Source organism: Anabas testudineus, chromosome 1 (genome assembly GCF_900324465.2).
Source record: "Anabas testudineus chromosome 1, fAnaTes1.2, whole genome shotgun sequence".
Taxonomy (NCBI): Eukaryota; Metazoa; Chordata; class Actinopteri; order Anabantiformes; family Anabantidae; genus Anabas; species Anabas testudineus.
The window spans coordinates 2841281-2852720 of NC_046610.1; the positions used below are offsets into that span (position 1 = coordinate 2841281).

The following is an 11440-nucleotide window of genomic DNA, read 5'->3' on the forward strand; positions in this document are numbered from 1 at the left end:
CCACTGGATGTGTCTTCAGACATGGTGGTTTAAGAAGCTATTCACTGCATCAGTTTGGGTTCAATAACTTGTTGGCAGCGGAAACATAATCATCTATGCAGTAATTATCCAATGGGAGGTTCTTACCTATTTGATTAGTTCAATCCAGTTGGTGACAACGATTATCCAGCACAAACATTTCTGCCGAACATGTTGGTACATTATATGATCCCAACTGCAAATACCAATAATTGCATATGTGCAGGAAACGGCTATGGTATAGAATTACTGCTGATTTAAATAAGTTGATGTTGGCAAAAGATTAAAGTGCAGGTTGTGTGTAACTATTCCTGGTCCTAATCCATGACTGTGAACAGTTAGGATTTTTCTGTTGTGCTTTCTATCCCATCTTGGGTATTTGGATCTTAGAAGGAACAGTTCATAAGGAGAACAGGACAACAGAATTGCTTAAACTGTTTATTTTAAGAGGCTCAGGAACAGGAAACAGGAACTAGTTACTGGTGAACACAGGATTCTGGGAAATGTAGGACTCTGGGTGTTAGAGTCCAGCATAAGAGAAGAGGTTCGGGTACAGGTCAGAGGGCTAGGAACACAGGAATACAGTTGGCAGTATGGGAATGTACACCATAAAAAATATAATAAATGAAGTGAGGTTTACCTCCATTAAATAAGATGTGAACTGCTTATAATTATTTTCCCCTTCACACTGTGGAGTTCTTCTCAGTCGGAACAGTGCTGCCGCCAAATGACTGAAAACAGAATTACAAGAAGATTGATGTAGCTACAGTAATGTTGTTTAATCATCTATAATAATATAGTTTATATCATATAAATATTATTTTTGTCTTTTGGCTTGTCCTGTGGGGGTCACCACAGTGGCTCATGGTCAACACATACCCCAGATGCCCTCCTGACACAACCCTTCACAGTGCTTGGGGTTTACTTTTTGAACATGTTGGGGGTTCAGTGTCTTGTCCAGGGACACTGAACCACTAACTACATCACTCCTGCCTCAGATATAAATGTATTTAAAAATGCATTATCCATTCTAATAACTGATTAACTTGAAATGATCCGTTTCCAGGAAGGCTAAAGAACCATCAGGCCATCAAGTATTACTTCTAGTGTCCTGTGCAGAAAGCAGCTGTAACGATTAAACTATATAATGTCAAACACGAGAAGCAGCTGTGAGACAGAAAAACGCAGCTCTGAGGACCAGAACGACTCAATGTCCACATCAGGATTCAATGTTTCACAGTTGTTTCAATCAGCCACATTCAGATGAGGAGAGAAAAGCTGAACCCATTTACAGAAAGACTCTGTTGGAAAACATTCACTGTTGCACCCGGTTGTGCAACAAATAATAAAAAAAAAGAGAGAGCTAGTGACAGATGTTCAAACTGTGGGACTCTTTTCCATCTCAGTACAGCTGGTCAATCACAGCATGAAATAGTTGAGAATGTTTTATTGTACAAGCTGGAAAGTTACAGAAATGGTTGGACAGCTCCTCAGGTGGGACATGAACGCCCCTGTCCGCTGGAAGCATGTTCCTCCCTTCACTGCCTGCAGGGGGTTTAATTGTTCTATTATCAACAACTGGTCCAAGTCTTATAGTTGTAAAACCTTCACACAATCACGAAAAGGAACTTTTATCTTTGTGATGAAACCAAAAGATGTTTTTGGTTAATGCACCAGGAGAGCAGCTTTGAGTCAAGTCTTGCAAAAAATATTATGCACCATTAGATCAGTGCCCTCCATCAATATCACTGAGAAGCCTAAAATGTTATTTTATTAGCACATTTTCCTCAGTTACACTTTCGAATTGTGCGATTTTTGCAAAGACGACCGGGTCCTTTAAAGCACTTTTTATTTTAGAGCAGACAAATATATCTTTACCTTTTAGACTCTCACTTCGCACTTCTAGCTCTTCAAAAAGAAATAGCTCTGGTGTGCAAATAGCTCCCTATAATTCATTCCTTTAATGTGAAAATGGAGCAAGTATTTAATGACAGAAGTGATCTCAGCTGATCCCTTATGCTGACTTAGTGTCAGGTCTTCACTGTAAAGGGTTCTGTGTTCACCCAGTAATATACCTACATCTGATAAATGAGGTGAGTAAAATGATTATGTATGAATCATGCATGCGTGGCTCCATGTGCCATTATGAAAATCGTACACAAGGGAGTCAACCTTGTCCTTCATTGCCAGGGTAACTTGATTAAACTGACTCAGTCCTTCACTGGGGGCCCCTCCCTTTCACAGCCAGAGGCAACAGGATTTGCAGAAATGCATTTTCTCCTTTGCACACAAAAAAAAAAAAAACCCAGATGTAATCAATGTCCAATAAATCATCTCAAAACTTACGATGTTGATCACAGAATAAATAAATGTTGTTTTAGATGTGTGCGTTTCTGTTTTGCATCTATTTAAGACTGAACTTGTATAAAGGTAAAGAGTTCATTTTATGTATTTGTCAAATGCTGAATCATGCAGAGGAACTTGCAGTTTTTCCATCATGTGTTTATCTATGTTTATATCTTTGTGTACAGAATGTGAATAATGCTACAGCAGCAGGACATACATATATATGTTTTATTGGGCGTTTCACATACAATATCACTCACATAGAAGCATTTACGGCGCACTAATACAAGCACACATATGGGACCTCATCACTCCCAACAATTATATCTGTGATTTAGTGGTTTTTTGTTACCATGGTGACTCTTAACATGCTAAAAAAATTTTCTTCATCAGTCTTACCAGGAATAATTAACAGAAAATCGGGAGCCAGTTATGAAAACTGAACAGATTCACAAGAAGAGAGGAGACAACCAAGAATCGGAGGTGTTCGGGGACGCATTCACACTCAGCATGACTGGGTTCGTTTCTGTAAAGTCTGGAGCGTTCGCTGCTTCAGTTCAGTTTGTTTGGCCGAGTGAGAACAACGCCATTTGCTGTCCGATGATTCACTGACACTGAAAATGTGACTTTTTCCTTTTGTGCGCTAGTTGTAGTACTTTTTATTATGAGTTGTATTGGGAATGTAAATCTAAACCAACTACAAGAAACAAACTCAAAACCCAAAGGTCTCCGGGTACATCTAATAGCCGGCAGTTAATGGTCGGAAAGCCTGACAGAACAAAATGAAGTGAGAGCAAACCACAATCTGGACTAAAGCTCAGCTTTTTCTTCATGTGCTCTCTCCTGGTAGAGACCTACACTGAGCTGAACTTACAGGACCTGGTTTCACATTGGGTTTGGCTCTCTACCAACACCACCATCTCTAACCTGGCAGGTTGACATGTTACCAAAACTCCAGATAACTGAGCTACTTGTGGGTTTATCTGAGTTTTGTTGACATGCTCGTCCTCACTTGGAATTGGACAGAGAGAAACTAAATACCACCGTGCAACAATTCAGCTTTCCTGGTAGGAAAAAGGCTTTTTTGTTAGTATGATGGGATGCGATCACACCCTTTTTGATGTGGGTCCCCAGTTATGTAACAGACCGTACAGTACACAATTGTATGCACTCCACATTTAGAACGCATGCCACCGACACAGCTAACAAAGAGGGTTGGAGGAAAAGATACAACGCAATTTGGTCTTTCTAAAAAGTAGCTGTATATTGATTTTGATTCTTTTTGGCTGAAGCAAAGTGGTTTTAGAGAGAAGGATGGGGAGGGGGAGTGGAAAGGAAGGAGGGAGAGGAGAAGAGAGGGGTTTTCAGGAAAGTGGAGGAGGGATGTGTAGCTGTGGTGGTGGCTGGCGGTGGAGACGTTTAAAGCATCAGGAGGCTGGAGTGTCCCACCAGCATCTTTTCCAAGGCAAATATTGAAAAGAAAAAGTGTGATAATGATGAAACAGGCAATGGGCTTGAGGCTGATTAAGGTTGGAGAAGTGGAACCTATCCGAGAACGACTGCGAACTGTAACAGCACGGGTGATGTCCTCTCCCTCTCCCTCTCTATCTACGACGACATAAAGAAAATTTCAGACCCTGACGACATTATCACCAGTTAACTGTGCATTCAGACTGCAATGACAGGAAAACCCATGGTGCTGTTCTGTGGCTGAACTGACCCAGCTGCAACCTAACTCGAGAGCCAATAATGCATCTATACCAGGCAAGAAACACTGGATTTATCCAGCACTGAGAGAGCAGACCACAGTCAGCGGAGATAACCTCGAGCCCTGGACCACCAGCAACAGACTGCTCTAGTTCCCGTCAATGTAAACACACACTAACGTCCTCTCTTCTCAAATGCATGTGTTCAGATCACTGTACTGTATATACTCTACTGAGACACTGAGATTATTTTCTACAGTAAATGTGACAAACTGCTTTGCTGAAGTTCTCGTACTTTCTAACCACAGAACATGATTAATCATGCAACACTATAAACATCGAGCTACGATCTGATCTACTGGGGCTTTGCTGGCCTACGATGAATATATAGCAGTCAGAGGCATTCACCTCTGACACAACGAGGGTTTCTAAAAGATAACAGCTTGTGAAAATGTCTGGAAAATGTGCAGCTTTTTTCAAATACACATTTAAATTGCTGTTTTGTTTTCTGGTAAATGAAAGCTTTTGAAAGCAGCTCATTTCTCTGCTTCTCTGCTGCTGAAAAGGTGCGAGTAGTAACTCTGCCTTAAAGAGCTCCAACCCCCAAAAGAACTAATTAGGCAAAGTTTAAATGAGGAATTTGGTGAAACTGTTGTTTAAAAGGTTCATTAAAGAAAACCAGACTTTGGAGGGGAGATTAAAAATTTAAGATTTGAACTGAACCTTTTAACATTTGAAGACCAAATCGATCACCAGCCAAAACCACGTCCCTACTGTACAACCTACAGTACATCTGCACACATGCAGCCGAGAATGGGCTTTATCAGAAGGGGTCGAGTGGAGCGGGACTGAATTGGGCGATGAGATCACCATGGCAACGAGGACCTCCGCTGTGTAGCGCGTGAGGGGAATGTGGGAGGGAGTTTCATGCTGAAGTGGCCCTAAAGTGGAGGGAATCGCTCTTCACTTTAGCGGTTTTGGGAGATTCTCATGGCTGTGGTCCAAGCACTCGCAGTAATGAACTCTTCACACACACTGACACATGCTCACACTCACACACACACACACACACACACACACCATTACATCACAGATAATAATAGTTATATAACAAGGCCGCCTGGACACTGAGGTAATTACGACAAGCTTACATCAGTGTCCACAGGCCAAAATAAATACAAACACTTAGAAATTCATGTTCCCTGATGGCAGCAACACAACACAGAGTAAACTAAAGTATTTAAGGATTGCACATTTCAGAGATGGAAATTTAACATCTACTCCTAACAGAAGATTTTATGGTTTCACTGGTGACGATTCTCATTAGTAACAGACATAAAAACACTTGATTCTTTCCTCATTTGTGATTTGCAGTGCACTGGAGTCGCATGATGTAACATCCTTATTTTAAAACCCACAATCTGTGACTTGTTAAACTGTAAAATTCATATTCCACATACTGTACATTATTTTTAAGATTCCTCAAGGCTGCAAAGAAATCTGACACTGACTTTCCAGTTACAAAAAGCTTCAACATCTGAAATATTCCATCAATTTTGCAGTTGGAGGTGGTGGGTATGGGTGTTTTACATGATTTATGAGTTATGTTGGAAGTCCAGCAAAACCGTGGGGATAGGAATGAAGAGAGGCATCAGCCAGTCCTGGGGAGACAAGCCAAAAGATAACAGCATAATTATCTCACATTTTCTGTATCAGTTTGTGAACATCTCTAACAATCATCACCACTCACTACTGGGGTCAAAGCACTTGATCAAAAAAACTCATCAGTGGCTCGGAGCAAACATTTCTTTGAAAAATCATGACAGTGGCCCCTCCCTGCGTTCCACCAAGCTCATTTTTTTCATGGAGTTGCTAAATATTTATGTCTGAATGCCACTTCTGTCACCATAGGCAGTTTAGTGGCAGGGATTTATTTTCCCCACTGCATTCTGAGAGAGAAAAATTGAGTGGTTTTTGATTTGCAAATAGGCAATTTTACTACGCAGCTTGAAGGAGCAGAAACCGTCGGCACTGAGCAGCCAGTGAGAGGAGGAAAAATGCAGAAGGATAATGGTTCTCATTTCCATTCAGATCTCAGTATTTCTTCTTACTATGTAGCCTACTTTTGGTAATCTTGTTTCTTGGTAGTAGTAAAGCAAGCCATAAGCGTTTATTTATTCAGACACTCGTCTTATGGATCACATACAGTACATGTGTCCATACACACAGACAGATAAATAACAGACAAATTTAATGTATGCATAGTAAACATAACACGATGTGTGTTTCTTAATTCACAATAATTCTGAAACTGTGCCTCTGATTTAGTTAAATCTGAATAAGCTGACAATGAGCACACTTTTCTGAGCATGTTGTGATCTTGTTGCAATCATTTGGACCACCAGTTGGACTTAATTCATTTGTGAAAAAAAAAAAAAAAACGACAGTAAATGGATCTAGTAACATTTTTAAGATCCAGCATGCTGCAGTGACTGTTTAAAGGTTTACCTGATGTTTCATAACTCTTCTAATGAAGGATCTCGACTAACACTGACCATGGCTGGACAGCTGAACAGGCCGTGGCGTTCAGATCAAGCTGCGTGTGACTGTTCTGCTCAGATTTAATGGGGATGTTGTACTTTTACGACTTGTTAAGACAACTTTACCTTGTTTACTCCCAGAAGTAGCGCAGATACCATATAGTCTCATTCTTCAGCTGAGGGCCGAACAGGGGGTTAGTTTGGGCCAGAATGGCTATCAACCAACTGGGCAAAGAGAGAGAAGCAAAGAAATAGAGACATATTCTTTCATTTATGTCTTAAGTGAAACATTTTATTGCTGCAGATTTGGGCAACGTACCAATAGAAATGATCACTGTGAGCAACACTATTACTGTAAAGATAGCAGACGTGCACGGCACATAAAACCACTTTGAGTCCAAAAAAACTAAAAAACAAACCAAGGACACACGACACGAAGCCAACTTTCAAACATGTCCAATTTTAATTAACTGTCAAAGTAGTGATTTGGCGCTCTAGTGAATGTGAACATGATTAGAGCACTTCTTATCCAACATTATTTCATTTCATTGCAGAGCTACATGTGAGAGTCAACCTGCAGGCGGACTGGACACAGCTACGTTCTCTACATGACGTGGTGAGCAGCTGTAAATGATGATGTGAATGAAGCAGTGCTGTTAGTTTAACGAGGCCTATAGTTCTTACCAGCGGTAACCAGCCCCAGCTCACAGTGTGGACCTTGACATTAATCATAAATCATAAATACAACAGTTTGGTAACACGTTGGATATTTATAAGACCCCTGGGTTACCTGGCCCATGTGCTCTTCAGGTAAAGTTTGCTCTGCTGTGCTTGTGTTGACCATGGAAAATAGTTTGGGTAAAACATTGTAAGTTTCTTCCTTTACTCGTTCGTATGTAGTGGAGTTACTGTAAATTGAAATGTGTGATTCAAGCAGTGCTTTGCTGATTTAACAGCTGGTGGCAGCTATGATGAGACTGTGAGCTAAATATATTTTTGCCAGAGTCTTTGTAAATGGTGTAATGTGAAGTACTGTGCTGATTTATTGTTGGATTTTTAATGGCTGAAAATCTGGTTGTACATTGCCTTGTACTAATTTGTGGACACTAAATGTTATGTGAAGCTGTTTACACTGTGGCTTTGATTTAATTAAAATCATTTGTATTATGTTATAATTTATCTGTTTCAACTTCATTCCATTTTGCCCGTTTGTGAGCTCCTTCTTTTTTCTTTTTTTTTTTTGTAGAAACAAACACAAGCAACCAAGATTTCAGTAACCACAGCACTTTAACTGGTGCACAAGACATGTGGTGGGTGTTCAGGACACACACACACACACACACACAAACACACACACGTATCCAGATTGGATTGGATGTGCACACCTTACAACACCTTAAAACTTTTTTTCCATTATAATTCAGACTTGTACGTCAATATTATTATTATTATATTAATATTAATATTAGCAGTATTACTAGTAGTAGTACTGGGGAAACCTTTTCATCACACTGTCTCCGTCTCTAGTGAGGAAGGATTATTCCCCCTTTGATAGAACCTGGGGCACCATCTGGTGGTAGAACGATTATTTACGATATTTCTACTACACCCTGTGCTTCTTCTTGTTGTTGGATTCAATTCAAACTTTTTAAATCCCAGTTTTAGGCTCATATTGACCACACACCTCTGTATTGTCTGGTGCTACATAAACCAATCATTGACCTGGATCTACAGCACAGATCTGTCCCTTCTCTTGCATGTTGAAGCAGTACAGCTACAGGTTTTTAACTTCTATTAATCTTCTTTACTGGACAACTTGGTTTGTTACTTTAAATGCTGTTGTAGTCTCAGTAACATAAACAAGTACTCATAAAACTTTGTTTTAGTGCATTTATATGTTTCATTCCTCTCAGTTAGAGAAAGCCTTACGCATGTCCTGCTTTGAATTCTTGGATTGATGTTAATTACTGGAGTAATTTGTTTAATTCTTCTATTATATTGCGAATTTCTCTACTTTTTTAAAATGATTGCAGTTTCATCTTCCCTTCTTTAAAGTAATATGTAGTTACAGACATGAGGACACAGTTTAACTTCTGTACACCAACTATAATATACTATATAACAGCCTTACTGGAAGCTGTTTTATTTGAACACTGAAGAAAATCAAACTGCTTTTAATGCAAACCTAAACTGACTGGTCAATGTTATAAAGTTCAGACTGAAACACTAAGTGTGCAGTGTTTTATAGATTCTTTATGGAGGTGTAATCTGAGCAGCAGGTCAATAAAGCAGAGTCACATCAACGTGCAAAATAACAGCAGAGTTTCTACTCACAATAGGTAGCAGCAGATCGCTGTGAGGATGAGGCTGGTGACGATCACACTGTCGAGGAGAAGAGACAATCGGTCACATGGTGTCTGTTCAAACATGAAACTTAAAGCCAGATGTTAATTCACTATTCCTGTTAATCATCTTTCAATATAAGTTCATGAAAAACTGACTTTGTTCTGATAATATTTAAAAATATATAACTTGTTTAGTTTATATATATCACATGTTTTAAAGTAGATATGTGCCACGTTTTATAATGTAGGAGTTCCTAAGTCTATGTTAAGGGGCTGAGATAAATTATTATACAGTGGAATCTACACATTTAAGTTTTCAGCTTTCAGAGGATGAAGTTTTCACTTTATACGTGGCTCTATAGTTCCTGCACTGAGACGTTTATAGACAGTACTGTCAATCAGTGAGCACTGCTCTGTAAAAGTGCCCTGCGTTTAAAGAAGTGTTGCATATGTGATTAGTTACTATGATTTTTAGTGTTATTAGATAGTATTTAGTTATTTGTTACTGATTCCATCCAGTAACAAATAACTAAATACTATCTAATAACACTAAGTTAACTCTTTCACAATTCCTGTTCTCTCAGTCTCCACTTTAATAGTATGCCTGTTTTTAATCTTCTCCCACCCCATTTACAAAATTCACTTATTAGTCATTTTATTTCTTGATTAAACTAACTAGCATCTATTTTAGTATCTGTTGATCAACTAATTATTTCCATCCCAAATTGCAATAGTCTGTTTTCATACTTCCCACTCCTCCTTCAGTGTTTTCCTATTAAAAAATAACAGAACATTTCAAGGTAGAAGTAAAACCAGGCTCCAACTCTGCAGACACCACTACAAGCTGTTTAATACTGTTGAAGCACGTTGGATGAAATAAATTCACTCTGTCAGAACCTAAAACCATCTACACACCACACAACAAATGAAACGTTCGTGACCCTGGTAACATTAATGACGGAGGATGGAGGGAGAGCTGCACGGTCGGATGCTGGGATGGATGGATGCTGGGATGGATGGATGCTGGGGTGGACGCACGATGACGCGCACGGCCTCCATCACATGAGCAGGACCACGCTCGTGTATTTCTAAGACTATTTTTATTTATTTATTTTAAATAATAACGTCAAATAACCATCACCTGAAAGCAAATGTTGGTGCAGAATATACCGTAGAATAAGACGCCATATGATCGTTAATTGCAGCCAATTAACTGTAGCTCGATCACCTACCCTCGGTTGGGTCCTTTGGGCACTAAAAACGGGGCCACGACCCCTACAAGGGCCCATAACGTGGTGAAGCAGATCATCGGCAAAGCGAGGGAGTGAGACACCATGTTTCAGTCCGCAAAAAGCCGCAGATGTGACGAATTAATGTCTGTTTGTCCTCTTGGAAATAAAGAGCATCAATGGCTGCTGAGCCAGCCAGGAGCTACCGTGATGTTCCCGCCCACCGGTCTGACGCGATGTGTGATTGGTCCAGAGCGGTGTGACAACGAGTTTTGATTGGCGGATCTAGCCGCCCATCAGTATTACAGCGAAGGGGATTGGACCAACATTATGCCAACAGATTAGAGACGAGTGCATCATCTCCCATCTTCATGTTCATCCTCTGATCTACTGGATGTTTGTGAGCAGAAAAAGGTAAATAAAACCAAAACAGTGAAACTATTCAAAGTACAGACTTTCATTTTAAAACCACATTTTAAAAATTAAAATGTGTAGTAGTAGCCCTACTGTATTGTAATATGTGTTTATATATTTTAGTTTATTACACCCTATATGACATTTAAACGCAAATTCAACAATTATGATTTAATTACTTGAAAACGACTGCAGTACACTAACAGGACTGATTTAACATAATAAACAGTTGATATACTGTGTATTTTTCTATTCTTAAACTGATCTACATATACAATAGTCACTGGTTCTCTGTGCTTCTTACACATTTGTAATTATATGTGATGCTCTTTTATCTAGGTCTGCATCCCAGTACAGTATAATACAAATTAAAACTTATACAGTACCAGTATTACTTTTGGTGTTTGCTTCTAGTTGATCCTCACTACACTGTGACAGTGCAATGTTACCACCCAGTGGACAAAGGCATCAGTCTACATTCATTGTTTAGTGTCCTGAGGTTCATGATGTTATCTGTAACGACAAATATTCATTCCATCTCGACCGGAGATCACTGCATTCCAGTTCTAAGTGGGTCAACTTGCCCGGAAATAACACAATGTCTCAACTGGTTCGGTTTGTTCCAAGTTCATAAGCATTTGGAATTTATGAAGAGGGGAAAAACAATTGTTGCATGGTTTGTACTAGAGTGTAGAGAAATTAATAAAATCATAAACAAGTTGATATTAAACCAATTATTCTAATTCTAATTATAATTCTAATTATAATCCAATATTTTTATTCATCACTGTGAAATGAGCCATTCTGCAAAAGGTTTTTTTATAGTACTTTTTTTTATGCCA

The 11440-nt window shown here is 39.3% G+C and overlaps 1 protein-coding gene across 1 annotated transcript; it reads right to left on the reverse strand.

Annotated features, from left to right (window-relative positions):
• Nucleotides 1–2721: 2721 nt before the first annotated feature.
• On the reverse strand, nucleotides 2722–10396 carry atpv0e2 (ATPase H+ transporting V0 subunit e2). The gene is made up of 4 exons (XM_026358709.1): nucleotides 10188–10396; nucleotides 8945–8992; nucleotides 6737–6835; nucleotides 2722–5731 (listed from the first exon to the last, which is right to left on the reverse strand). Exons 1-3 carry the CDS (start codon nucleotides 10289–10291, stop codon nucleotides 6742–6744), a joined length of 246 nt encoding a protein of 81 aa, XP_026214494.1. The 5' UTR covers nucleotides 10292–10396; the 3' UTR covers nucleotides 2722–5731; nucleotides 6737–6741.
• Nucleotides 10397–11440: the final 1044 nt, after the last annotated feature.

Coding starts and splice junctions, on each gene's coding strand:
- atpv0e2 (XM_026358709.1), bottom strand. CDS start 10,291: ATGGTGTCTCACTCCCTCGCTTTGCCGATGATCTGCTTCACCACGTTA. Junction 8,993..10,187: donor CCCAAAGGACCCAACCGAGG/GTAGGTGATCGA, acceptor TCTCCTCGACAG/TGTGATCGTCACCAGCCTCA. Junction 6,836..8,944: donor GCGATCTGCTGCTACCTATT/GTGAGTAGAAAC, acceptor CTCTTTGCCCAG/TTGGTTGATAGCCATTCTGG.